Below are 27,188 nucleotides of genomic sequence, written 5' to 3' on the forward strand. Positions count from 1 at the left end.
TATTCCACTCTTTCAACCTAGGTTATTAAATACATATTAACAGCTTATTATTGGTTGCTTCTAACTGGTGTAAATCCTGCATTTGCAGAAATTCTGGAAGGTCTAGATTTTAATTTTCTCACTTGTGGAATCGCTAAATGGAGCCTTTTGATTTTATGAGAGTTTTTGTTTTGTCTTGTTGGGGGCGGGGGTGAGGGCAGTGTTTCCCTGAGCGCACGCAGCTGTTTGGAGAGAATCTCTTGCAGCCTGCAAATTTCTTTGGCCCATGATGACCTTGAACTGATCCATGCCCTAGACTCAGGGCACTGTGCCTGCTAGGCAAGTACTGGATCCCCTAAGCTACATCTCCAACCCTTTGCTTGTTTCTGTGTTACTACCAGGAAGGAGGAGTAAAGTTGAGACAGTCTCAGTAGCCCAAGCTAGGCTACTACTCACAGTGACATTGCAGTCTCAGTCTCTAAAGTACTAGTATTACCCCTGCCAGCCAACTTCAGTTCCCAGGTTATTCCACTTCCTAATCTTAGCACCCAGAATACTTTCTGGTGTTTGCTGGATGCGCAAATGTAAAAGAGGTTTTTTGGTTTTGTTTTAAGGGGCCGCGTAGCTGCCCATTCCACCCCTCAAGAAGCAAACTCAAGTGGAAGATGTCTTGGGGAGGGGATATCTCCTCTGCTCCGCGTCAACCTCTCCATGGTGCCCACAACCCAGGACCCACCAGCTCCGAGAGCCCTGAGGAGTAGCGCAGGCGCCTTTAAATGCTAATGAGCAGCCGCGGCGGCTTTCCCCACCCTCTCTCCCCGCCCCGCGCCCGCCTGCCCGCCCGCCGCCCGCGAGCACTTGCGCAGGGCCATCTTCGGGGCCGGAGACCCAGCGAGACCCGAGCGCGCGCGTCCCCCGCCCTCGAGCCGCCGCCCGCCGCCGCGCCGCGCGATCCGCACCGGCCTCCCCTGAGAGCGGCCGGCCGCCGCGACCGCCACCGCGCTAACCGCCGCCAACCGCCACCGAGGTGCCCGGAGAGAGCGGAGAGGCGGCATGAGCGAGGCGGGCGAGGCCACCACCGGCGGCACCACGCTCCCGCAGGCCGCGGCCGACGCGCCCGCCGCGGCGCCCCCGGACCCCGCGCCTAAGAGCCCGGCGGCCAGCGGCGCGCCCCAGGCCCCGGCGCCCGCCGCGCTGCTCGCGGGGAGCCCCGGCGGAGACAGCCCCCCAGGCCCGCCCCGGCCCATCAGCCCCCGGGAAGCGAGGACGCGGAGAAGAAAGTTCTCGGTGAGTCCCTGGCTGCAGCCCGGGAGAGACGGCGGGCGAGGATGGACGTGGATGCAGGGCGGGCTGGGACACGTGGGCCAGGTCTGGGGAGTCTTTGCTGTGGGTAGGGAAAGCCGCACGTTTCCTCGCGGGGAGGATGGGACTCCGGAGAGGGACAGGAGGGGTGGCTTGGGAAGACTTTATTGTGTGGTGTATTTTTCCCCCCTTGGCCTGGTAGGGTCAGGTGTCTGTCCCCGACGCCCTTCCCTCGTGGGCTTGGGACAGCCGCCATGCTCCTCCGGGCCATATGCCGGCACAGAGATGTTGCAACGCCCGGAGAAACTTGGGGCGGGCACCCTCCTCCCCTTGTGCCCACAGATGCAAAGAGCCTTCCAGTATCCACCAATTGCTGCACATTTTCCTCTCCCGCACCGTGGGAACACACGTACAGGGCTGGGAAAAACTTAGTCGGGAGTAGGACGAGTGTCCAAAACATGGTTACCATACGACTTGTAACTGGAAGGGAAAAGGGAAGGTGGGGACTGGAGATATTGGGGGACCGAGGGTTTGCAACGGTGGCTGTTGTATTTTGTCACATATTTGAGTGTCCTCATCTTCCTTAAGGAACGCCCGGTGTGAGGCCTTCCACAGGCTGGCCTAGCAGGTGGGTGGTGGATAAGCTCCCCGGAGGGTGTGTGCGTGCGCATGTGGTTCGCTATCCGAAACAGGAAAGTTAACAGATGGTGTAGGATGCTTCTGAAATGTTCACTGTTTCTGGGTGGGGCCGATTGGGCTCGCCTGCTCTCTGAGCTTCCTCCCCATTTAGCATGAAAGCTGAAGGAATATTGTGGAAAAAAAATAGAACACCTTCAGTATTCCCCACCCCTGACAATCCTTTGGTTTTTGTTTTCCTAAGGCTTTAAAAACTCAGTTCCTCCCAATTTTTTTTCCTCACCCTCACGAAAAAGTTCCTTAAAGGTCTTGTGGGTGTTGCATTGTGGCACTTTCCACCAGATGCTCCTTGGACCACTTCCACACAAAATGGAAGATAGAACCCTGTGTTGCTAGCAGAAGCAGGTTCTTAATGATACCTTACCAGGGGCAGATGGAATCCTACAGGTTTTTACTTGATCCTTGCGTTTTCGAGATAAGAAAAGTTGATAATATCTTTGTAGATTGGGGGGGAGGGCTGTAAACGAAGGTTAATTTCCTCAATCTCCAGCAGTTTTTCTGCCAGATGACTGGTGTTGACTCTGTTGTCTTTCATCCTGCCACTCAAAAGTTCAGACTCTCAAAATGAAGGGCAAGCCTTCACCTGACACTTTCGGCACTGTTTGTCTTTGTCCGCTGTGGTCTGCCATCTCCTGTGCCAAGCAGACACATGGATACCCAAAATGTTCTGGACTTAGTACTGACTGAAATGGATATCTTGGACGCTCTCATTCTGGTCTTTGCAAAGGGGCCTTTACTTTGGTTTATACCATGTGGTCCTTCAGGGAAAACAAGTTTATCCAAGTAAAAAGAACTGAATAGGCTTATTCTACCAACTAACCCCTTGCTGTGTACTTGAATATAGTATTAAAAATGTGAATGGATTTGTTTGGTTATATGAAGCTCATGGAAATATTTGTACAGTTTGTATTTAAAAAAAAAATAAGTTTGAGAAGTAAAGAAACACCAACGGTGAAAACAGACTTGAGAATCTTTCCCATCTTCCCCCTTCTGCTGTTATCATTGCCTTTCCCTCGCTTTGTGTATCTGTTTTTTGTTTTGCACTTTTATTTTTTTGAAATTGGCCTCATGAAGAAACCTAGGCTGGCCTTGGCCACACTCACTTTGTAGCAGATGATAACCTTTAACTCCTTGTTATCCTGCCCTCATCTCCCAAGGGGCAGGATTACAGGTGCGCACCACCACACTGGGCTTAGTGTTTTTATCAGTTTCTTTCACAACCTCCGTGTGTGTATCTGTATATATCTGTATTTATCCAGAATATTTAAAAGAAACACAAAAATCCTCCCATGTGGAATCCTGTTGTAGAGGCCATACTGTTTATCCATACCTGACTTCTTTATGTTGACATCCGAAACGTGAGTTTTTCTTTTTTCTCATTTGCTCTGCAGCTCACATTAGATTGGCTTTAAGCTAAATGCTGAGGAGTTCAGCTAAGAAAGCTAAGAGGCTTGTGCAAGCCCATCTTTGTGCCGCACAGAACCACAGCATCTCCTCACAAGAGGCTGTAGGTCTGGCTTGTCCACTCCTGAGCTTTTCCCTTTTAAATGTAGTCTTGCCAGGTTTTCTCTTTCACTGAGTGTTGATGACTGTCTGGTGCATTTCCTTGGTTTAGACCTCTCCATTTCCTGGAGACACTAAATATGACATTCACCATTGATCCCAGCAGTCATATTTGGAATCTACAACATTTAGATTCTTTTTCTTAATGAATTTTCAAGTGAGGCATTGTAGGAAAATTATCCTACCTATGACAGAGGGTGCAGATAGTAGGCCATTGACTGTAGCAAATGCTAGGGTTCCCTTCTCAGCAGCTGAAGACAGCAGGTAAGCCCCTTGGTGTGAAAGGGCCCTGTGGTGCCATGCGTCAGTGGTAAATACAGAACTGGGGCGAGCCAACATGAGTTCTGTTTCTACTATGGCCTTCTGACCAGCCCTCAGTTGGCTACCAGTTTCTTTATATCTTCTTAGGCTGATTATGAAGAAGGAGCTACTATGTTGCTTTTTAAAGTTTGCCCACTATTTCAAAGTACAAGATTTGATAAGGTGACCCAGCTTCTGTTCTTCCCCCTGCCTCTTCCTTCGAACATGGGAGATTCCTGTGTGAATAACTGGAGTGTGTTGTGTGGCTGTCATTTTTTCCTAGTTGTTGGTTTGCTTTTTTCTCCGAGGCTCACACTGTTGTCTCTCAAATGAAATCGAAGTGCTCTACCAGCTGAGCCAAGACCCAGCCCTGGAACTTTCTGGAACTTCTTGCTTTTTAACAATAGTCTTTAGCCCATGGTTGGTCTTCCTGCTTTCACCTCCAAAGTGCTGGATTTCTAGGCACATGCAGCTGCCTCTCCCTTGGTGTTGAGCCTTTAACAGCATGCTTTTCTCAAACACCTTTCTCAGTTTTAATTACTGCAGAATTGTTCAGACACATGGCCACCCCTCGAGTCCCTGGTAAAAAGTCTACACAAAAGAAAAGCTCAGGCTTGAAATAATCACATCTTTATCACAATTCCACTTTTTTTTTTAATTAAACTGTTGATGGTTTACCCAAGGGTGTTTTGGCTTTGTGGAATGATATCAGGGCCTCAGTGACAGAAGCTTTAGCTGTTTGTAGGTCAGGTGCTAACATATCTGCTTAATCCCGTTTTTTTAGCCACCAAAGTCCTTGGCACTGTCAAATGGTTCAACGTCAGAAATGGATATGGATTTATAAACCGGTATGTGTCTGCTTGTCTTGTACCTACTTTGTAACAACAGCAGTTACAAATCCATTGTTCCACTTTACTGATGGATTGTATACATTTTGAGATTCCCAAGCATGGTAAATAGTTTCATTTATAAGCTGTTGGTCATTAAATATTAATAGGCATTTCTAGAATATTCATATAGTCTAACATTTAGAACAGAGATTAAAGTACAGTCAGAAATGAAAAAAAAAATACAAAACCGCTAGATAGTGCATGTCCATGGTTTCACAGATGGAGAAAGGAAAACCTGGTTAAGCAGCTTTCCTTAAGGTCACAAACCAGAGAGCAACTGAGCTGGGGCTATATAAGTCCTGCTCTGGTCAGCTCCAAGTCTTGTTGGGAAAGTAGGGTTTAAACCATGGTGACTTGTGATCATGTCGGAATTGCGGTAACCACAGGCTGCTTGGAGATACAGGGTGTTGATGTTTTTCTGTTTTCTTGCTTTTTAAAACCAATTCCTTCAGTCTCTTATCTGCCTGGGGTGGGTGGAGGTTAGGGTGGGGTGGTGGGAAGGCTGTTTTATGTTTCAGTGTAAGGAGAGCCTAGTTCACAGCTGTGCCCTGTCCTTTTGACTGTCTTGCTTTTGCTGGGAGGAAAATTTAGGGCTCTGATTACATAGCATGTGATTGAGAAAGACATGAGAGCAAACGGGTGTTCCTGTGTGTGTGTGGAATCCAAGGCTTGGACCGCCACAATGCAGTGTGGAGCAGGGAGGGGGCCTCTGAGGGAGAGGAGAGTTATGGGAATTGATTCTTTGCATCTGTTTTGAAAGGACAAACTATTTAAAAGGTGGTTTTACTTTTTAGGTCTTGATCTTCGTTCGTAATGCATTTGTTCTGTTAAGCTTCTCTGAATGCTCAGACCCTTTAATTGTGAGTTTTTTTTTTTTTTTCTTTTTTTTTCTGCCTCCCAACAGAAACGACACCAAAGAAGATGTGTTTGTACACCAGGTAAGAGGGATTCTAGCAGTGTACATTGACTGTGTGAGTCCTATCGATGATTGTAGTGCCCTGAACTCATTTTAGAATGAGAGCTCAATTCAACATTAAGAGTGGCAGAGGAACCTTCCTGTCCCACTATATAAACTGTTTTCACACATTTGGTTTTCGCGTTTCAATGAAGTCATTTTCAGTTAAATTACTTTTCTGTGAGTTGCTAGCAAAGAAAAAAAAAAAAAGGAAAAAAAAAAAAATCTGCTTCTATGTCAGCACTGGCCTAATGGTGTGGCTCTCCTTGGTGCTTGGCCAGAACCAACCTGGCTTTTTGCCTGAGCTGGTGTGGAATAAAACTCCTTTGATTTGTGAACAGCACCCAGGAGAGGACTAGATTAGGATTAGAGGTGTGTGTGTGTGTGTGTGTGTGTGTGTGTGTGTGTGTGTGTGTAACATGAGAAAGCTTCCACTTCTTAGACAATTTTTCCTCCTGTGGTTGAGACATAGCTAGCACATGTGGAAGTCCAAGAACAGTTTCCTTCTGTTTGAGGAAAAGAGCAAGTGAGTATCTGGACCTCTGCTTCCCGAGTCTCCGTGCTCACATGTTCCTTATTACTGTCCTAGATTGTTTGCTTTATAAAGTAGGTTAGGAGAAGGCACACCCGTTTTTGCTGTTCCTTTTGTATATTCAGTCTGAACGAGGCCTGCCATTTTCAGAATCTTGAAGAGAAACTGTGGCAGTGGCACATGGACTTGTACAGCTGCCATGCTGTGCCTGTTTCTTGTGGTTTGGGTTTGTGTGTGTTGGGCTGAAGCTTGGAAGTTGGGAATAGTCACATCTGAAAACCTCTCTAGCTGTTATTTTCCGTCCTTCCTAGGTCTGCCATGTGGTTTATGTTTCTGTTGTACCTAGGTGATTGGAGTGGATTCGTTGAGATAAGAGGACTTTTAGGGTCTTCGCAGACTGAAAAGGAAGTCTTGCTCATAACATGTGGAGGTTAATGACCTTTGGCAGAAGCACCCTGTTCAGTGACGGCTGGGAGAAAGGGCTTTCCATGCTGGTGGCCGGCCTCCTTGCCTGTGAGCTAATGACCCGATTCCAGCTCCATGAGGCTGTGTAGTGAGTCACTTCAGTGTGTTGAGGCCTGCCCAGTTTAACAGGAAAAGGGGAACGAGCCTGCAGGGAGGGGCTGTTTTTTGGAATGGCTAAATGTTCGTGGTGTGCGTGCATACATCCTGTCCTGAGCTGCCTCCTTGTGGAGTGGGTGAGGTCTCTGCCCTATTGGCTCATCCCCCACTCCCTTCTCTCCCTCCTACTCGGAGTAAAGGAAGGCTGGATTACACATGTCTAATCGCTTTATAAAATAAGGTTGACCTAGTTCTATAGAAACTCCCCAGCCCTTTAACCGTTTAGAGATACCAGCCAGGGAAGTGGACATTTGTTGAGTCTTCTCTCCCTGTACTTGAGAAGGAGAAAGCCTTGAGCAGATGATAGAGGTGCAGACGCCTCAGGCAGAGAGTGGTGCTTCAGTTCTCTAATGATCACTGGTGTGTGAGATGAAAATGATGAAAATTCAGATAGTGTAAGGATAAAATCTTCTGCTCGCTCTTAGCTTTGTGACCTCAGGTAAGTCACCACCTCATGTTTTCTCTTCTATAAAGTGGAATACCTCAGAGACCAGATTACACTGTGTGTGCCATCAGTCCTGAAATTATTACTATATTATCAGTAATTATTAGCATAAATGTTTATCTTGTTGATATTTCTTTTTTACCACTAAGTTTTTATTTCATTTACTTATTTATTTTTGTCACACAAACCTTTATTTTGTCCACACTGGTCTTGAACTTCTTGTTGTCCGGGTTGGTCTCGATCATCATCAAGATAATTTCAAACATGAGCCCCTAAGCCATCTTTCTGTATTTTTGAGAAAGAATCTAGTGTTAAACTCCTGATCCTCCTGCTTCCACCTCCCAAATGCTAGTGTTACAGGCATGTATCAGTATACCCAGCCACACTAACTTTTTAATTCTCTTTTATTTTTGTGTATATGTATGTGTGTGGGGGTGTGTGTATGCAAATGTGCATGGTGCTGGTGGAGGAGAAGAGGACATTAGATCTTCTGCAGTTATAGACGTGTATCTACATAATTGGGTATAGCAGCCCAACTCAAGTCCTACCTTGTAAGAGGAGTGTGTGTTCACAACTACTGAGCCATCACTCCAACATGCTACCCTCGTGTGAAAAGCTTCTGTAACCAAGAAGTGTTTATATAAGGTCTCAAGCAGGCATTTTTGCCCTCATGGAAGGAACCAGATAGAACCTTAGGAGCCGCTTGACTTGATTCACTGTCTTGATTGAGTGACAGAGTGGAGCAGGTATATGTAGTGACTGTATCTCTCTACCACCTAAGTGGATACATTTTGAAGCATCCCATAAGTCAGGAAAGAAATGTACATTGTGGTTACTGTTACAGGTTAATGGAAGACTGGGGGAATTTTTTTTTTAAGCAAATACATAATATTCTGGCTGACATGAAATTGATAAGCACATTCCAGTATTGGAATATACTTCCAATGGTACTTTGTTTCCTTGACAGACTGCCATCAAGAAGAATAATCCACGCAAGTATCTGCGCAGTGTGGGGGATGGAGAGACTGTAGAGTTTGATGTGGTTGAAGGAGAAAAGGTGAGAAGCTGGTAATGTAAGAGTGTGCCTACGCATAGTTTTATCGTATAATATGTGACTTTTCAGCCCCTGAAACAATATTTAAATTTTTTGTGATAGGAAGTGGAAGCAGAAATATTTTTACTGGATGCCATTATAAATATTCAGTATGCCATATATTTTAGTTTCTTGTTTGATAAAGGAACTCTGGAATAAAGCCTGGCTCCTCCAAAGTCTAAGACACATTTTAGTTAGGACCTCACACTGCCTTGGTCCAGACATGTAACCCAGTTAGTAGATAGTTTGCTTGGCATGCATGAAACCCATGGTTCAATGCCTAGCCCCACATAAGTAAACTAGGCATGGTGGTATGTGATTCCTGCACTAAAAAGGCTGAAGGAGGAGGAATGTTGTAAGTGTGAGGTCAGACTATGCTACACAATAGCATTCTGTCTCAAAAGCATACCCACCTCCCACCTCAATGACAAAAAAAGTTTGACTGCAGCCAATTAAGCCGACCAGCTTTCTCTCCTGGTGGATCCTGGTGTGCAATGGCTGCATACAGCAGCCTCCTGGGTAGTGTATGCTGCCTATTTCTTATATAGGTTGCTCTAAGGGACCTAGGAGACAAAACTTTCCAGTAGGTGTTCTTGTCTCTAATATCACACAGTCCAGAATTTAGGCTCCGGTCAGGTCTGCAGGATGACTTTGAGAGGCACCAGGGCTTGATAGCCAGGACTCACACTGGCCAGATCATGATGTACTTCCGCATCTAGCTGCATAGTAGAGAATACACGATTGAAGTTCCAGACAGGCCAGGCTCACGCTGTATGGTCCTTAGGATATCCTGTATTTGCAAGAAGTAGAGCTTTGTTAAGCAGATTTGTTGCAGGTGAAATTTGGTGGTGTGTGGTAGCTGGGCTGTAGCTGTGTTAGAATACCTGCTGCCTAGCGTGTTTGAGTTCTTGGCTTCGTTCCTAGCACTTGGGGTAGAAAAAGAGTTCTTAAGTCACTGTCAAGAATCTAACAGGAAGGCCTAAAGGAGGATTGTGTGGAGACTGTTCCTAAGGGCCCTTTCTTCCTTCTTTCTGCCAAGCTAAGCAGTAACTCAGAGTTAGAGCAACTGGAGCTGACCAGTCAGTTTCTACTGGTACCTTGGGGTACCATGGGTTTCAGCATGTGCTAATCAGGTTTCTTAGTTTTTTTGTCTCTCTTCCATTGAAGTGTCTTGTATTCATTCATTCATGTTTAATGTATGCACTGCTCCTAAACTTGGCTGATCAGACAAGGGGTAGAGCGTCTCAAGCCACAGCTATGTAGTTCTGGAGGTCAGGCACCCAAATTAAGATAGTAAAAGCACTGTTTTTGAGATCACAGTAGGGGTTCTTCACCCTGTAGCTGACTTACTGTAGGGGATTACTTGGTTTCTTTTAAGTTTGGAGACTTTTGTTTTCTTCCTCAGGGTGCTGAAGCAGCAAATGTGACTGGCCCAGATGGAGTTCCTGTAGAAGGGAGTCGCTATGCTGCTGATCGGCGCCGGTACAGACGCGGCTACTATGGCAGGCGCCGAGGACCTCCCCGTAATGTATGTTGTCTGTGTCCCTAATCATTGATTGCAAATATTTTGATATTTAAAACTGAACTTGGGAACTGATAAATACCTCATTTGGAAGTGCCATATTCTAGACGTATGCATGTGATAGTTTTTGAGAGGAAATGTTTAGTGCCTAGAAATTATTCCTAGCTACAGGTCCTATTGGAAGGTTGCCAATCGGAAGTTGTATCATTTAAGGTAGAGTTGGCTACAAGTAACAGTCATTCACCTACCTCATAACCAGATTAATGAAGGTGCCAAGTTGTCCAAAGGCTTTCTCTTCCTTTGGCCAGATCCTTATTATTTACTGGCACCAGGATTGGGGTTCCCATCACAGCCCTGCAACCTCTTTCCTGCCTTGATGCTGAGACAACTGGCCTCAAGAAAGCGTGAGGCTGTCTTAGGTATCACAGTGCATGCTGGCCTCATGTGTTGAGTTACATGCTGTAGTTAAGGGACTACTTGGTGTAGGAAAGACTTTTGTTCTTAGTTCAAAATAAAGTGGGAAAAACAACAAATCCTTAGGTCTTTGAATTAGTCTTCCTCCAGGTGAAACATCTTTAGGTAAGGTGAATCTGGCTGGAACATTCCTAGGTTGAGTTTAAAGTAAGTATAACGAACCCATTTGTGGTCATAAGGACCGTTCTAGGGTTTGATTTAGAAGGTGTGGCAATTTAAGGATGTATATTTTTAATGTAGAACCTGGTGCTAGCACTACAGACTCCACAATCAGTGATCTCTGAGCTCAGTAGGGAAGTTACCTGTGTCACACAAAGAAAAACTCAGGAAAATCTCAAAAGAACAATATTTTCAGATTAGCTAGTTATGGTGCCTCATGTTTTTAATCCTAGCACTTGGAAGGGAGAAGCAGGCAGATCTCTGGGTTCCAGGCTATTCAGAGCTACAAAGAAAAAAAAAATATACAGATGAAAATGGCTTGGTGCTGTTTTGTTACGTATACATCTTCTATGTGCTTCTCCTTTCAGACGGCCATCCATTCCTGTCCCGTGTTGATTTATTGGCATTTCTTACATTTCATCTGTTTATTTTTTCTTTTACTATGTTTTATTAACAATTCAGGAGGGCTGGGGAAAAGACTCAGTCAATATAGTAGTTCCCATACAAACACAGGCCTGATTGCAGCACACCCTGTCTCAAGAATACCCAGTGTCAACTTCTAGCCTCCACATGCATGTACTACACACAGGCAGGTACTCATATGTATTCCACTTAATCTTTGAGGGGCAGGGGCAAGGATGGGCAGTTTGATCTCTAGCTATGATCAGTTTAGTGTTTAGGTCAATTGAGAAGTAAAAGTGGGAGAAAATCTTCAGTAAAAACTTTTCTTGAACATTTTTCCCTCCAAGAGCTGGAAGAGAAGTGAAGTTGATCTGTGTGGCGGTCTTCCATTGTACTAACTTGAGTATTCGGTCAGCTAGGGTGGTGCCAGTGATTGTGTCCTAGAGGTTACATGAAAGATTTAGGTGTATGAACTTAGAAATTTATGTGGTGAATATTTTTTTATGCAAAATATATCTTTACATAACTGTGAATCATTTATTCATACAGGTTTTATAAAGAGTAGAATGAGCTAGGCCTGGTGGCGCAGGTCTGTAATCCCAGCTACTCGGGAGGCTGAGGCAGGAGGATCGCAAGTGCAAGCCCTGTTTGGGCTACAGAGTGAGTTCAAGGCCAGCTTGAGTAACTTAGGAGACCCTGTCTCCAAATGAAAAGTCAAAGGGCTGGGCTGTGGCTCAGTGGCAGCACGCCTGCCTGACACGGATGGGCCCTTGAGTTAAGTCCAGTTCCTCAGAACAGTGTGTTAATGGTTTGTGAAGTTAGACCAAACCAGTTCTGTGGGGAGTTTAGTATATTGGTTTGTAAAGTTAGACCAAACCAGTTCTGTGGGGAGTTTAGTAGTTGGGCGTGTGGGTTTGGTGTGGAGGCTCTGAAGCTTAAGGAACCCATCCTCTAAGAGAAACTGGTCGCTAGTTTACAAGCTTTCAATTCATTTAAAAAAAAAATTACAGGTGTTTCTTGTAAGACTTTGCTACTTCATATTCTTTAAAATGATGAGTTAATAAATTCTTTAGGGATGTTTGTTTAGTTTTTAAAGTAAAAAAAAAAGGGAAAAAGTGAGTTCTATAGTTTAGAAATGGTTAGTGTTATAATTTACTGCTATTAAAATACAATTGAACCTCATTTCCACATAGGAAGGAAGAATGTGGTAGATCTTAGCCGTCATGCTGTTTGGTTTTTGAACCTACCTTTAGACTTAGAGATGATGTTAAGGATCTCAATCGTTAATGGTATGATACTGCTATTACATTAGAAATTAAAATTAATCTTAAATACTTAATTTAAAATAACTCATTTATACTGATAACATTTCACTTGAAAGTCCTGTGCACATTGGGAGAGAAGACTGGCATTGCACTACACAGTGTGTGCTTCTGATGCATGGTTTAATAGAGGATAGTCTGATTCTCCTGTCTGCTTTGTGCTTGGTCTTTTGAGAGATTGCCTGCCATTCTATCCTAGAAGACCCACCATCTATCTATCTGCTGGTGAGAGATGAACAGCCTAGTGGAGTCATGGTAGTGTTTTGCCTTTGTAGCCTGGGAAGGCTTGGAGAGAGCCAACTGCCCTAGGAAGCTTACTGCCTAGGTCAGATCTACTGATGGTGTCATAAAGTTTTGGGTTTTTGTTTTTTGTTTTTTTCTTGACAGTTCTTGACTTTCCCTACTGGGTAAATTTGGGAGACACATTGAAAGGAGCCAAACAGTGTAACACTGCTGTTCTATCTAATTCAGTATCCTTAGGTTTGGTAATAGATTGTTTTGCTCTTGCTTTTCTGCTGCTCCGGTATGTTATCTGCATAGATCTACTTTAATCTCCATGTAGTTTTCCCATTCAGTCATTTAATTGTCTGGGCTACTTGCATTGTGTCTGCACAATGTTGCGTCTTCACAATGAAGGGTCACTGCTCTGGGAGTTGGGGTTCTTCCTGGTGATAGCTCATCCTAAGTGGTATTCTTTGGTTCTTGCCTCGCTGTAACTTCTTCTGAAACTATGTTTCTTTGCTTCGCTAGTACGCTGGGGAGGAGGAGGAGGAAGGGAGCGGCAGCAGTGAAGGATTTGAGCCCCCTGCCGCAGATGGGCAGTTCTCTGGGGCCAGGAATCAGCTGCGCCGCCCCCAGTATCGCCCTCCATACCGGCAGCGGCGTTTCCCGCCTTACCACGTGGGACAGACCTTTGACCGTCGCTCACGGGTCTTTCCCCATCCCAACAGAATGCAGGTAAAATGCACCTGAGACTCCTCCTCAGCAGTCCTCACCCTTCGTCCTTCTCTGCCTCCTCCTTCTCCTCCTCCTTCAACTCCAGCTATCGGAAGTAACCTTGCTTGCAGCTCCCTGTGCTACCGAAGCTGAGGCGAGGCCCACTCTGCCTGTCTAGACGTTTTTAGAAGGACATCATGAGCCACGCATATCGAATGGGACAATGGGAAGGGTGTGTAGTTTATACATGTGTAAGAACAAGCCAGGCATGAGGAGGCATGCTGAGGCTGGAGGAGTCTGAGTTCAGGGTTAGCCTCTGCTACATACTGAGACAAGGGATATTTTTAAGAACTTGGACTCTTATCTCAAAGGGGGCCTGGATTTTAATCCTGTTTCTTTCACTTTTTTGAGAAAAAAAAAAGGTTTTGGAGAGATGAAGTTGTTTGCCTTTAAATGGAGGCACGGCATGCCTTTATTAGGATGTTGTATTTAACCGTGAGGGTGGGGCACAACGTACAGTGGAAAGAGGGAAATGCCAAATTAGATGAAGTGCTGATTTTCTGGTACACTAACAGTGGAGGTTGCTGAGTGTTGGGAAAATAGGTAGAGCTTTTGGGAACCCATGGATAAGCTTTACACGAGGGCTTCAATTCTCAGGGAGCTTGGGGAGCTGAGAGTGGGTCTTTATATATCGCCAGCCACAGACCTCTCTCATCAGTGTCCTTGGGCTTCATCCCCCACCCCCACCCCCAAGGGTTCTGACAGAACGTTATGTTCAGTCCCTTTGCTCCACCCCTCCCACTCCCATCATGCATGGCTGCTGTTTCTACAAGGCTTCTTGTTTTTCCCTTCTAACTCTTCAACAGCTGCCCCTGACAAATGTGCTAAAAATAACAAGTAGTGTCAGATGTATGGACACTGGGTACGTGAGGCAGAGTGGGCATCTTCAGGGCAGCATCTGAGGCTTCTAGGAAATGAAAGCACAAGAGCTCAGCTGGGTGCAGCTCTTTGGCAGCGGCTTCCGGGCTGTTCCTACTATTTGGCATATAAGACACTTCCTGAAACATGTGTTTTACATGTCTTTTAAAAGAAGATAATTCATATTAAAGATAGGAGCAAAATGTGTCCTTAGTATCTTAGAAAGAGTATCATGTGACTGGATGAATTTTTTTTCCCCCTAGCAGCATGTTTATTGTAGGCAACATATAACTGCATGTAGTTGTGTGGAACACATGCGGACCATGGCTGTTCCGCCTTGGAACAGAACCCACATTAGATGTCTGCAGCGACTTTTCCACTAGAATCTTCATAGGCACTGCTGCACTATGGATATATGGCTACTAAGTCTCCTTAAGCCAGATCAACAGCTCAAATCTTAAACTTTACCAAGTTTTCTATATGTAACTAGGCATCTTCTAGGACATTGTTGTAAACTTTTTTTTGTTTTTAAGTGAAGGTTGATCCCTAGGGTAGTTACAGGCTATTAAGTTTGGATGGAAAAGGCTTTGCCTGCTACTGCATAGTGAAATTGTATGGACCAGTGCTGCAGGGCAACACGGGAAACAATGTCATGCAGCATGCAGGCCAGTGGCTGTGATGCTGAAGTCCATCTGTCAGTAGCCAGTGTTCCGTCCCCCATTTTCAAGTATGATGGCTGTGTGTATTTGAGTGATCCGGCCCCTCAGCTTCAGAGAGTAATTGATGAGAGAAGGAAGCAGCACTGTGGCCCCTACGAGGGGCAGATTTTTTTTTTTTAAAGATTTATTTTATGTGACTACACTGTCACTCTCTTCAGGCACACCAGAAGAAGGCATCAGATCCTATTAGAGATGGTTGTGAGCCACCATGTGGTTGCTGGGAATTGAACTCAGGACCTCTGGAAGAGTAGTCAATGCTCTTAACCGCTGAGCCATCTCTCCAGCCCGAGGGGCAGATGTTTGAAATCAGTCCTAATTTTTGTCTTTGGCCTATGAAATTAATTTTTGTTGTTTTTCTTAAAGATAAAGAGGTTTGAGTGTTTAACTATTAGAAATTTGGGTGACTTTGGCAATGGTTCTCAAAGCACTTGCCATGCAAGCATGAGACCTGATCTCACATCCCCAGGAACCATGTGAAGCTGTGCATATGTGTGCGAATGTAGTGCCAGCTCCCTCCTACAGCAAGAATTGAGACAGATACAAAAGCTTCAGGACAGTTAGTCTGACTGCCACAGAGCCAACACAAAAGACTGTTTCAAAGGTAGTGGGATGCAAGGTCCCATACCTCAGGTTGTCGTATTCATGTACCTAGACGACCACACAGCATACCAGACACATTATACAGCCAGGCCAGCTGCTCCAGCGCCTGTAATCTCAGCTTCTGAGTTCGAGGCCAGCCAGCATTGTCTTCAGAGTGAGTTCTAAGACAGCCAGTGCTAAGACACAAACACACACACACACACACACACACACACACACACACACACACACACACACACACACACATCTTGATACACCCCCCATAAAAAAGTAAAAAAAAAAAAAAAAAAAAAAAAAAAAAGGAACCAAACACACACATCATCATATTCCCACACAAAGACAATGCATCAGTGACTTTTCTGCCTTTTATTTGGTGGTGGTGTGGTCAGGCTGTTATTTTAAATTGTTTGGGATGGTGAGTAGGAGGGATGGGGGTGGGGATAGGGTAAGATGTTGGCAATGACAGGTCATTGCCACTAAAGCTCAGGAAATGTGATGAAGCCAGCATGGGAGTCAGATCCAAGAATAAGCTTCATGAAGTTAACTCCTTTTGATGACCAGGCTGTAGGGGACAATCAGAAATCGAGGAGATGGTGGTTGGGTTTGATAACCCAGAGAACAGTGTTCAGTGTGGAGAAGTTTAAATGTGGCAGGGAGTGGGAAGAGAGACTGCTTGTTGTTTGATGCTCCTGGTGCGAGTGAAGCCGTTAGGTTTTCTATAGCCATTGTATCTGTAAAGGACAATTCTTCATCTTTATGGTGCTGAGTTGCCCCGAGCCTCACTTTTGCACCTTATTTAATATATGAAGAGCATAACTACCAAAGCTATTAGATGAGGCAAATCAAGGTATTTGATTGCATGTCGGATTGCATGTGTATGCTCTGTGACTTTATCTACATAAAGACCCCGACGCATGGCTACCCTAGCAGTGTTGAGCGGGGTTCATCTCAAGGTGCTTAATTCTGAGTGCAGTTCTTTGGTGGAAAGAAGCCCTTTTCTAGAAATGAACTGGGTCAGAGAAAATACCAGTAAAAAGCCTTGACCATCCTATGCCAGAAAGGCAGGGAGTACTTTAAAGACTGTTGGAGCCTTGTCAAGAGGCTACAAGTGTGCATGTAGAGTTCCTTTAAGCCAGGAATGACTGTAACAGATTATAGCTCACTGAATAAAATTGAGACCTAAGAATCCACCCAGGTGTAAATGAATACACAAATACATTAAACATTTGAGGAATAGGACTTTTTCAGGCTAAAGGGACCTTGCAAAAACACTAACTGGAGACTTTAACCATCCTCCAAGGCATATCTCAGCAGTGTTATGATGCCACCTTACAGGGTAGAAAAAATAGATTATTCTGCTACTCTTTGCGGCTTTCTTATCAGATGTATCCCAAATTTAGGTGCTCAGATCTGAAAGCCAAGAATGATGAAACATCCTAGCTTAAAAGAAAGATAAACTTAATAGGATTCTAAGTTAGTTTTGTGTGTTGAAAACAGACAAGTTCAGATGTGAACGTGATGCCCTCCCTCATTCAGGGTAAAAAAGAAATGAATCATAAGGAAGTTGGTGGGCATCCTGGTGAATGCTGGGAGTGCCCATGTTCCCTTTCTCTTGAAGAGGTGAAACAAGGAGGTGTTTTTTGTTGTTTTTGTTTACTATTTGTTTTCTGAGACAGGGTCTCAGTATGCAGCCTAGATTGATCTTGGGCTCATGGTACTCTTCATGCCTCTTCTTGGGCCACCATGCCCGGCAGGGGTGGGTTGTTTTGTGAGTGAATGTATGTGTGTTTGTGTCAGAGGTCCATGGCAGGTGTCTTACCTCTGTCATTGTTGTTATCATTATTTCTATTGATACTTTGTGTGTATATTGCAGGGGGTGCAGGGAGGATCTTTTGCCTGCATATATGACTGTGCTATATACATGCTTCCTCCAACCTTTGGAGATCAGAACAGGACGTTAGGTCCATTAGAACTGGAATTAGAAGTGGTTCCCGGCCACTACGTGGGTGCTGGAAATTGAACTCAGGTGCCCTGGAAGAGCAGCCAGTGCTCCTAACCTCCGAGCCATCTCTTCAGCCCTTCTACCTTATTTTTGAGGCAGGACCTCTGATTGAAACTGGTTACTTGGTGAGCTCCAGGGATCTGCCCATCTCTGTCTCCCAACTTTGGGATTGCACATGCATGCTGGGCTTTTTACATGAGTGCTAAGGATCGGAATTCTAGTCCTCCAACTTGCAGGGCAAGCACTTTGCTGACTGAGGCTCTCCTCATCATGTGGGTCCCTGGTTACAAATATAGGTCACCAGTCTTAAAGGCCTATATCCAACCTAGGAATTTTTAAGCTGGGGTGTAATAGCTACACATGTTAGTTATAATTCTAACCCTTGGTAGATTGAGACAGAAGGATCACACATTTGAGGCTAGCCAAGGCTCCATTGTAAGACTGTCTTAACAATCTTCCTCCCTCAAAAAACATTATACTTTTAAATGTTACACGTGTCATAAGCAGATGGAAAAGCTTCAAGGAAGAGCTATAGGTAAAGGTATGCTTAAGATTTGTCAGGACTGGGTCGAAGCCAGTTCTTAACTCCTGCCAGGCAGATACCTCCCTCAAGTGCCTGTAGCTATGGGTGAGATGAACATGACTCTGAAACCTGTGAACTTTAGTGGGTCAGTGCATCTGAGCTTGAAGCAGTTGAACATGCTCTATTGCTCAGAAATACATTTCCTTTTATTATAAATGTTATTTTGTCTTCTTTTGGTGCTGGACATCCTAGTTCTCACATACTAGGTGAGAGCAGTACAGGCTGAGCCTTTAAAATAAGGCCCACGCCCTTAAAAGAGTCTCTTCAATATTGAAAGGGTCAGATTTTAATGTGTGAAAAGCTAGGTGCCTTGCACTAAGGAAGGGCAAAGGCTATTGTGGTAGGAATGAGTTTTCATTTCTTTCCTGTCATTCATAAAAATAGCCAGCACATAGCAGGCTCAGTACTGGAGCTTCAGCCTGGTGACAAAGCTCTTGACTCAGATTTGCTTTTGAAAGCGGTCTTCTTTACGGGACTGTGTGCTTTGACCCGTCTTGCCCTGTGTCCTGGCTCATTTCCAGCTGTCATTGCCCTCTAGGCTGGTGAGATTGGAGAGATGAAGGATGGAGTCCCCGAGGGAGCGCAGCTCCAGGTTCATCGGAATCCCACTTACCGCCCAAGGTTCCGCAGGTATGAGTGAGTGTTCACCACGGCTTTTGAGAGGGACAGCGGAGTGGATGAGGGCACCGTGGGTCTGTTTCATGGCCATGTTTGTTATTTGAAGAGATGGTTGCCTTGACCATGAGCCATATTGTTTGCGGTGGGGAGCAGCCCAGGGCTTCACACACATTAAGATAGTCATTCTCTTTACAGCCAGAATGCTGTTCTCCCTTTAACTATGACTGGTCATGGCCTGCAATTTGAAGTGGCATAAATAAATCTTTTTACTTCTCTTTGTTCCTTTTGACACAGGGTCTTACTGTGTAGCCAAGTCTTGCTGTGTATTGCGTGCCCTTGGCTAGCCTCTTAATTTGAACTCCTCCTCAGCTCTTGGCCTCCTAAGAATTATAGGTAGAATTATAGGTGTTTGACACCATGTTTGATTTGATGCTTATTTTTTACTAAACTAAACAAAATAAGCATTAATTGATGGTCATATTATTATGTCAGAAATGGAGGGAAAGTGAAATACTAAGCGTTTTAGTCATCAAGGTTGTCTACTAGGGCTTTGGAAAACCGGTTGGCTGTGAGAATCCAAGAGTTCAGTAGCTCTGTGTCCTCTGGCATGTTTCTGGCCTCTGCTATGGCCACCACGTTTGTACCTTGAACATTTTAAAAAGTCATTCAAAGCTGGAGGCAGGAGCAGGTGAATCTCTGGATTTTATACCAGCCAGGGCTAAACAGTGAGATGTGTGTCAAAGAAAAAAACAGAAAAGGGGGAGGGGTGGAGGTTTTCGATGGTATGCTTACCATGACGTCCTCGGTACACCCTGGTGTCCATACCACTGGCATTGCTGTCAGTGAAGGATGGGCCATTTTAATGGGCTTTCTCTCGCTGTTCCTCATTTGGGTTAGACTCCCTGAGATCCCTTGGGTGGTGGTTTTGTTAGGTTTCATCCTCGTGTGTGTCTCAGCACGTATGGGGAGGTTGAAGCACCAGCTCTCATGGATTCCTGGGATAGAACCAGGTCTCAGGTCATGTGTCCAGGGTGCAGGTGCTCTTTCCCACAGCCATCTCCCTGGGGAAGCTTCATAAGAAGAGACTCTTGTCAGTACCATGTCATCCTCGAGGTGAGGGGAACAAATGGGACCTCCTGGATGGTGTGTGTTACACGTCCCTTCTCTAAGACACTGGCACTAGAGAACTATTCCCAAGTTCAGACTTTGGGACATTTGCGTGCGTTTTATTGGTTGAACATACTAGCTGATTATCAATAGGGATTTATTAAAGCAAAACCAAAACAGACTGGGAAAGAATTTGTTCTACAGCCTTCCTTACATGGTTGGTTCCAGCAATGATGATTAATGACTCCTTGTGTAGGAGTCTCACAGTGAGCATATTGGTTTCTGCCAGATCCCCTCATGTGCAGGCAATAGCCTGGGCCATGCTTCTTTCTCCATTTTCCTTGGTGCCTATCACAGGGCCTGGTGGACCCTATGTATTTTGCTGTATTGTTTGTTTACTACAAATATGTAAAGAAGCAAAAGAATGGAGAAGTATGGGCTCTCAGCAAAACTTCATTGTATCTGCAAGTGCTGGTCTGGTCGGGGAATGATTGAACAAGTACTTATTAACTAGTTAGTCATTTGGTTCATTGCACTTACTTTTTTTTTTTTTTTTTCCGGGGCTGGGGACCGAACCCAGGGCCTTGCGCTTGCTAGGCAAAGCCCCTACCCCTGGGCTAAATCCCCAACCCCTGTCATTTGGTTCAATAATGAACAAACCTCATACCCTTGAGGACCCCTCCCCACCTCAGTCTTCAACCCCACACACCTACCTTCCACCAAGTAGCTTTCTTATGTAGCTTTTGTTCCCTGCTCTAGGGGACCTGCTCGCCCACGACCTGCCCCTGCTATTGGAGAGGCTGAAGATAAAGAAAATCAGCAAGCGGCCAATGGTCCAAACCAGCCGTCTGCCCGCCGTGGATTCCGACGCCCCTACAACTACAGGCGCCGCCCCCGTCCCCTCAACGCTGTTTCACAAGATGGCAAAGAGGTAAAGCCAGCAGCCAGGAGAGACACACCCAGATCATCCTGAGGAGTTAAAGTCCTAAGGATGGCTTTTCTCCCTGTGAAACTGAACACTTACCAAGTACAGCATTGTTTACTTAGGCTCCGTCTGTAGACAGTATTTCCTTCTTGTAACATGATTTGAGCATTTGACTTGAGCTCGTTAAACAGTCTCTGGAGGAATTGCACTAGCAGGGATTGGGAGCTTAGTATGAAGGACAGCAGTTAATAGCAGAGAAACCACTGGTGAACAGGGACAAAGTAATAGCCGTTGCATGCTGTGGACTCTAGGGAGAAAGGTATTGGTCAGGTAGAAGCCACTTAATCTCTGACCCGTACATAAAAGAAAAGGGAAACTTGCATGGTTACTTTTCTTCCTAGGCAAGAAAATTAATTTTGAGACTTTTCACCCTTAAACGCTGCAATCTTCTGAAGGAGTTTGCTTGTGGTTTTGCTGTGTTTTAGACCAAGGCAGGTGAAGCACCAACTGAGAACCCCGCTCCAGCCACCGAACAGAGCAGTGCCGAGTGACCCTGGCTCCCAGGCACCTTCACCACCAGCAGGGTAAGCCTTGTTCCTGTTCTCTCAGCAGCACCCTGGGATTCTACTGTGCCTGCAGTGGTCTCCATTGCACCGGGGAGGCTGTGACTGGAGGCTGGGAGTATGGTTGGATGCTCGGTATTCTTTGGGATTGACCCTATATAAGGGTCAGTAGGTAAGTTGAGGTATAAATAGGGAGACAGGTGTAATGGTTGCCATTTTTTGTAAGCTGAGTCAGTTCTTTCAAACATGGGATCTGGGGATGGAGCTCAGATGGCTTGGATAACAAGCAGCACATTTACCCACTGAGCACCTTGCTGGCCCGGGTTTATCTATTGATTTAGATAGTGCTTTCTTAAAAACTTAGTGTATATATGTTTGTGTGGGGATATGTGTGTGTGAGTGTCAGTTCCCACTGAGTTCAGAGGAGTCTGTCAGATCTCTGTAGCTGAACTAGTCACTTAGGAACAACCCAGTGTTGGTACTGGAAACTAGAAGTCCTCTGCACAAGCAGCAACCCTCTTAACTCACTGAGCTGTCTCTCCCAACCTATGACCTGTCTTCCATGCATGTGTTTGCTGGTGGTCGTTTATAGCATGTATTGCTTTGGAACCCTGGCTGACTTGGGGCTTGCCCCGTTTGAACTTGAGGCAATCCTATTTCAGGTTTCCTGAGTGCTTAGGTGTACAGCTTGTGCCACAAGCCTTGGCTTCTGTGTGTTTGCAGCAAGCAGAGGTGGCTTTTTCCTCTTGTTCTTTCCGATATTACTTGCTGAGACAGGGTCTCACTGAGCCCAGTGGCTAGACTGACTGGCCAGCCATCTCCAAGGTTCTTCTCTGTCTTCCTTGGGGCATTAGGGTTGCAGACAGACCACTGCCTCCAGCTTCCGCTGTGAGTGTTTGGAATCTTCCTTTGCCTGATTTTGTGTGGCAGCACTTTATTGAGCCATTTCCACAGCAAAGACACTTGGGAAAACCAGTGCTGTCGTGTCACCTACTAGCCAAGGTTGTTTTGTTTTTTTTTAAGATTGTCTTTTAGTAGCTAGGAGTGGTGGCATACACCTATTTCCAGCACTTCAAAGGCAGAGACAGGTGGATCTCTAGTTCAAGGCCAGCCTAGTCTACATAGCAAGTTTCAGGACAGCCAGAGCTACACAGAGAGGCTCTGTCATAATCAAAAAAAAAAAAAAAAAAAAACACAATCAAAAAGACAGTCTGCCAAATATATTGCAGACGGTCTGAACTCAGTGGTGCACGTTGGTGCCAGGACTCCAGCATGCACCACCATACCAGGCTCAGTTTGTTAATCTAAAATTTCCCAACTAGAGCCTGTTTTTTCAAGTTCCAGGGAAGTGTTACCTATAGCATAATGTGAATGGTTTCTCTTTGCCCTTCCTCCAGTCAGTGTTACTTGTTTTGTGGCCGTGCAATTTGTTATGAGATCTAGTGAGACCTCTGCAGCTCTGGCCGGCTTGGGAATTAGAGATTGAGCAGTGTATCTTATTGATATGTCCACTGCCGGTCAGTAGAGCAAACCTATGACTAGGGCTGTCATAGGAATGCTTGAGGTAACTCAGGTATTCATCTGGGGAGTGGAGGAGAGCCGCCCTTTTTCTGTCTTGCTAAGGATCTTGTCGGTTTATGTAGATTGAAATTTAGTCAAGGAGATGTGGCTGTCAGAGGGTTAAGCTAACGACTTTATTCTATAAGTGATTTTGATTTTGGGTTTTCTTTGGCTGGGCTCAGGGCAGATTGAAGAGGGCTCATTTTGTAGGCTCCAGGTGACCAACTCACTGTAGTCTTGAACTTCTGCCTGAGTGTTCAAATTGCAGGGCTGTGCTTGAACGCTTGGCTCATTCCCAGGTCTTACCTATCACCTTTCTAACTCCTTTTTATGTGTTTCTTTCTTGCTATGTTTATAAAACCCACTCTGCCCATGCCATTTTTTGAAAGTGCAGTTTTGGGTTTATAATGAGCTCTCCTGTGCAGTGCCTGAGGGATTGGAGTTGACTGTCCGTGAGGGCACACTGCTGTGCTTAGTGGCAACAGCATTCCTTGTCTCTAGGCAGAATGGGCAGTCCTCCTTCAGGACCTACATTAACTCACTCAGCTGTGTGTAGAATTAGGCTACACTGGGTTACATGATACAAGGCTTTTTATATAATTATTAGATATTGATTCTTGTACTTTATAGAAGTAGTTCATTAAAAAGTAAGAATTTTTATCCCATTATGCCTGTGCAAGATATATACCTGATTTAGAGCTTTGTGTAAGTTCAATTCAAATAAGTTTTGCCTTTTTGTCCTAACTTTTGGTCATTGTATATCACTCTTAAAGTTTGATTTTAATTTCTTCCAGGTGACCTTAAGAATTAATGACCATTCAAAAACAAGGCAAAAAGCACACCCACGACCTTACCAACACCAAAGAAACATCTAAGCAATAAAACGGAAGACTAACCAAGATTTGGACATTAGAATGTTTACTGCTATTCTCTACGAAACTAACAACTGCAAAGGGAAGGAGTCCGCACTGTCCATCCAGCTGCGTCCCGGGAACCTGCACAGGCAGAGAGCAGCCTCCCCATTTCAGCAACCTAGTGCTTTATATTTTTTTCCTGGTTTTTACTGTTTTGGTAATATGAATTAAAAGAAGAAATATTAATACCACATGGGGATTGCCCCAACCAAAGAAATCTGAAATATATAGTAAATGCTCTTTTTCCTTTGTTGTTCATTTTGGATGCTGGTGCTAAACTTCCAAGTGTCATGATTTAAGAAGAAATTTTATGCCCTTATTTATTCCTAGGATGAGGGGAGAACATTTTTGCTTTCTTACATAGCTCTCTCTGAAATGTGCAGTAACAAGTTCCTCAAAAATAAAATTTTTACCTTCAAAGGAGGAGCTGCGTAACTTGCGTGCATTTCCCTTTTCCTTTTCCTCCTCCTCGTGTGAACGTTTTACCCGTGTAGACGTTGGTGTGCTCCATGAGTACCGGGTGCACTTAGAGCCCCAAGGAGGGTGTTTGACAGTTATAGGTGGCTGTGGGCTGCTGTGTGGGTATTAGGAATCAAACTAGTTCTTTAGAAGAGCAGCCTGTGCTTCTCACCACCAACTCCCCAGCCCTGTTAATGCTGAGCCAAACCCAGATGAGTTAGCGTTTTATGTTTTGTCGTGAGTTTTGATATAGGAACTGGGAGGGTGCCACTGAAATGTGCAACGCAGAGATAACTTTATTTCTGGTAGGCATGAGGTGTTTGTTGTAGACCGAATTTCCAGACGAGTCATCAGAGCCACACAGCTGGATGGCCTTGAGGTGAACGGTTTCAGATCCACTGTTGATTTTCTGTGGACTTAAAGTATTCTTAACTTGATGTCTGAGGTTTTGATGCCAAACTGCTATGTCTGGTGTACACACTTGCCTCTGGCCATTCATTCAGGGATGTCTGAACACGTTGAACCATAATCCCTGCATGCCCATAGCCTTCTCTGAGGTGGAGCTATGCCTCAGCCCCTGTCTTGTCATGTCTAGGTTGCCTGCAGACGAGGTAAATGCCCTGTAAGTAGTTCTGAGGTGGCATTTAGACTGTTTGAGTGATGTAGACAAGGGAAGGTCCCCTCTAAATCTTTCCCGGTGGGGGAATGTATCTAACTTTCCTAAGGAAAGCTTTCCCTGCATGTGCACTCCTGATGATCCTGATTTTGCCCAGTGCTTCAAGTGAGGTGAGACACAGGATTAAGGTAGATCCAGGTGGGTGCCAAGAAGATGGGGGATAGAGGCAGCAACGGGTGCCAGCAAGGGGGAATGTTTGCATGAAAACAGGTACAGGGAGATAAACATGTCCACACAGCTGTGGTTTTAGTGGGAAAGTAGAAGTGTCTCTGATTGATGTTTCCCATGAGCTGAGTGATGGATAGCACAGTCCAGTTCATGATAGCCAGATACAGGAGGCCACAGTTGTTCACTTCGTCCATATACCTAGCTGTTTTAGCAGGTTAAGGGGTGATCGCCATAAGGGTTTAGAAAGACAGAAGGGTTTCTACATAGTTCTGCACACTGAAAGCCACTGTTTACCTCAGAGTATGTTCTCTAGTCCTCACCAGCAGAAAAGGTTCTGCTTTCCAGGAAACCATGTTCCACGAATCCAAGGAGGTAGTTTGGTCCACAACGTGGTATGAAAGGAGATAACGTGTCTTCCTGCTGGTTCTGACCAGGCTAGCTGCTTAACTAGGATTGACAAGCTGTCCCTGGAACAATTACTTCTCTAGGCTTAATAAAACATGAATAATTATGTAGTCAGGATGATGATGATGATGATGTGTGTGTGTGTGTGTGTGTGTGTGTGTGTGTGTAGTACCTATAGTTAGGACATAAGACTACTTTTGTTTTTCAGAAAGCATATTTTACATTCACTCAGTTCTTTCTCATTTCCTTCCTCTGTGTGTGTGTGTGTGTGTGTGTGTGTGTGTGTGTGTGTGTGTGTGAGTAACAGAGACAGGGAGACAGAATGATTCTGAGTTTAATTTGGGTATTAGGGTTGGTATCAGAAACACTGGTGATTGCCAGTGATTATGACACTGAGGAAATTTCTTTCTCCCCCAACAACTGCTTATGCATCCACTGAACATTAACATTATCTTTGGCCAGACACTCAAAAAGATAACTTCTTTGTTAACTATTATTTGTAAGCTTGTGTGTGATTGCTGACACATGTGAAAGTTTAAGGAGTTTGACGCGGGTTCTAGATCTAGTCCCATAGATGACCCCCACCAATTTCCATTGTCGCGCTCAGCCCTCTCTTTACACTCCTTACCCTCCTCACCCCCTTTCACACCCAGTTCTCTCTCTTCATCTACCTCTGATGACCATTTTGTTTCCCCTTCTGAGTGAGGTCCTCACTTGGGCTGTCTTTACTACCCAGTTTCTTTGGGTCTGTGGATTGTAGCATGGTTATCCTGCACTTTATGATTAATATCTACAGGAGACTATTATGTGTTTACTGTGCTTCCTCACACCCAGTGAAAACCTTTTACTGACCAGCTGATTCTGTCTGCTCCTGTTTGCTGTGTTTGAGACTTTCCCCACATCTGTTATGCTCTTACCCGACTTTTATGTCTGTAACTGGCAGAGAAAAGGAACTTCATCCAGGTAGTAGTAACACTTCTGAGAGCAAATCCTCCAGGGAAAAAGCTTCCTGGTCAATTTTAGGTTGATTCTTCAATGTTTTCTGTGTTCAATTCTGTAGTAGGAGGAGTATTGTACTAAAATCAATTAGTTGTGGCTTGATGACAGTGCTAAGTCATCCTCTATGCCTCAATAGACTGTCTAACCATATAGGGTGCGTAGTTTCTGCTTCAGTAATGTAGTGTTCTCAGATCTGGGGATTGACAAAGGAAACTAGAACCTAGTCTGACTGGGTTATAAGAAGACTTCACGTGAGCCCCAGCCTGTGAGAAGAGCAGAATCTTAGCTCCTTTTCTGCTTGGAGATTCACCTGTAGACGACTTGCTTAGGGCTAGTATAAATGCATCTTAACTGATGGGAAAGTTTAAGGTGGAGTGGGAAGAAAGATAAAAATTGGAACTAGAGACGTTATCTCGGGGCTTAGTCCCAGATGTTGGGAGGTAGAATGTACCTTAAAGAGGATTTGGAGGTCAAAGCCAAGCTCAGCTACTAGTGAGACCCGGGTCTGTCTCAAAAAGACAAAACAAAGGCCAGGTCTTGAGGTAGTATGTTCTTTTCTGTGTGTCTAGAGGACAAAGGCGAATAAAGAACAAATGGTGATAAATCAGAAGTGGATTCTCTTCACTACATGACACCTGATCCAGCTGCCAGAATGTTAATGTTAATGCCAAAGTGTTAATTCTCCATCTGCAGGCAGTTTTAAAAAGGCAGTGTGCTCTTTCTCCATTCCAAGACAAAGCCCACCCCCCATCATTACAAAATGTACATTCACCTACATGTA

General features: G+C 44.9%; 1 protein-coding gene and 1 non-coding gene across 2 annotated transcripts; both read left to right on the plus strand.

The window, feature by feature from the left end:
• Positions 1-821: 821 nt before the first annotated feature.
• Positions 822-24,124, plus strand: Ybx3 (Y-box binding protein 3). Its single transcript, XM_032905551.1, is given in 11 exon segments — positions 822-1,213; positions 1,216-1,266; positions 4,625-4,688; positions 5,635-5,668; positions 8,251-8,340; positions 9,782-9,904; positions 13,006-13,212; positions 18,552-18,643; positions 20,498-20,669; positions 21,149-21,247; positions 23,581-24,124. Coding segments are annotated over 10 exon segments (1,080 nt in total). The 5' UTR covers positions 822-1,032; the 3' UTR covers positions 21,215-21,247; positions 23,581-24,124.
• On the plus strand, positions 8,819-8,952 carry LOC116904672. The gene has a single exon (XR_004388372.1). It is a non-coding gene; the product is annotated as a small nucleolar RNA SNORA70 (small nucleolar RNA).
• Positions 24,125-27,188: the final 3,064 nt, after the last annotated feature.

This window comes from Rattus rattus, chromosome 6 (genome assembly GCF_011064425.1).
Source record: "Rattus rattus isolate New Zealand chromosome 6, Rrattus_CSIRO_v1, whole genome shotgun sequence".
Lineage (NCBI taxonomy): Eukaryota > Metazoa > Chordata > Mammalia > Rodentia > Muridae > Rattus > Rattus rattus.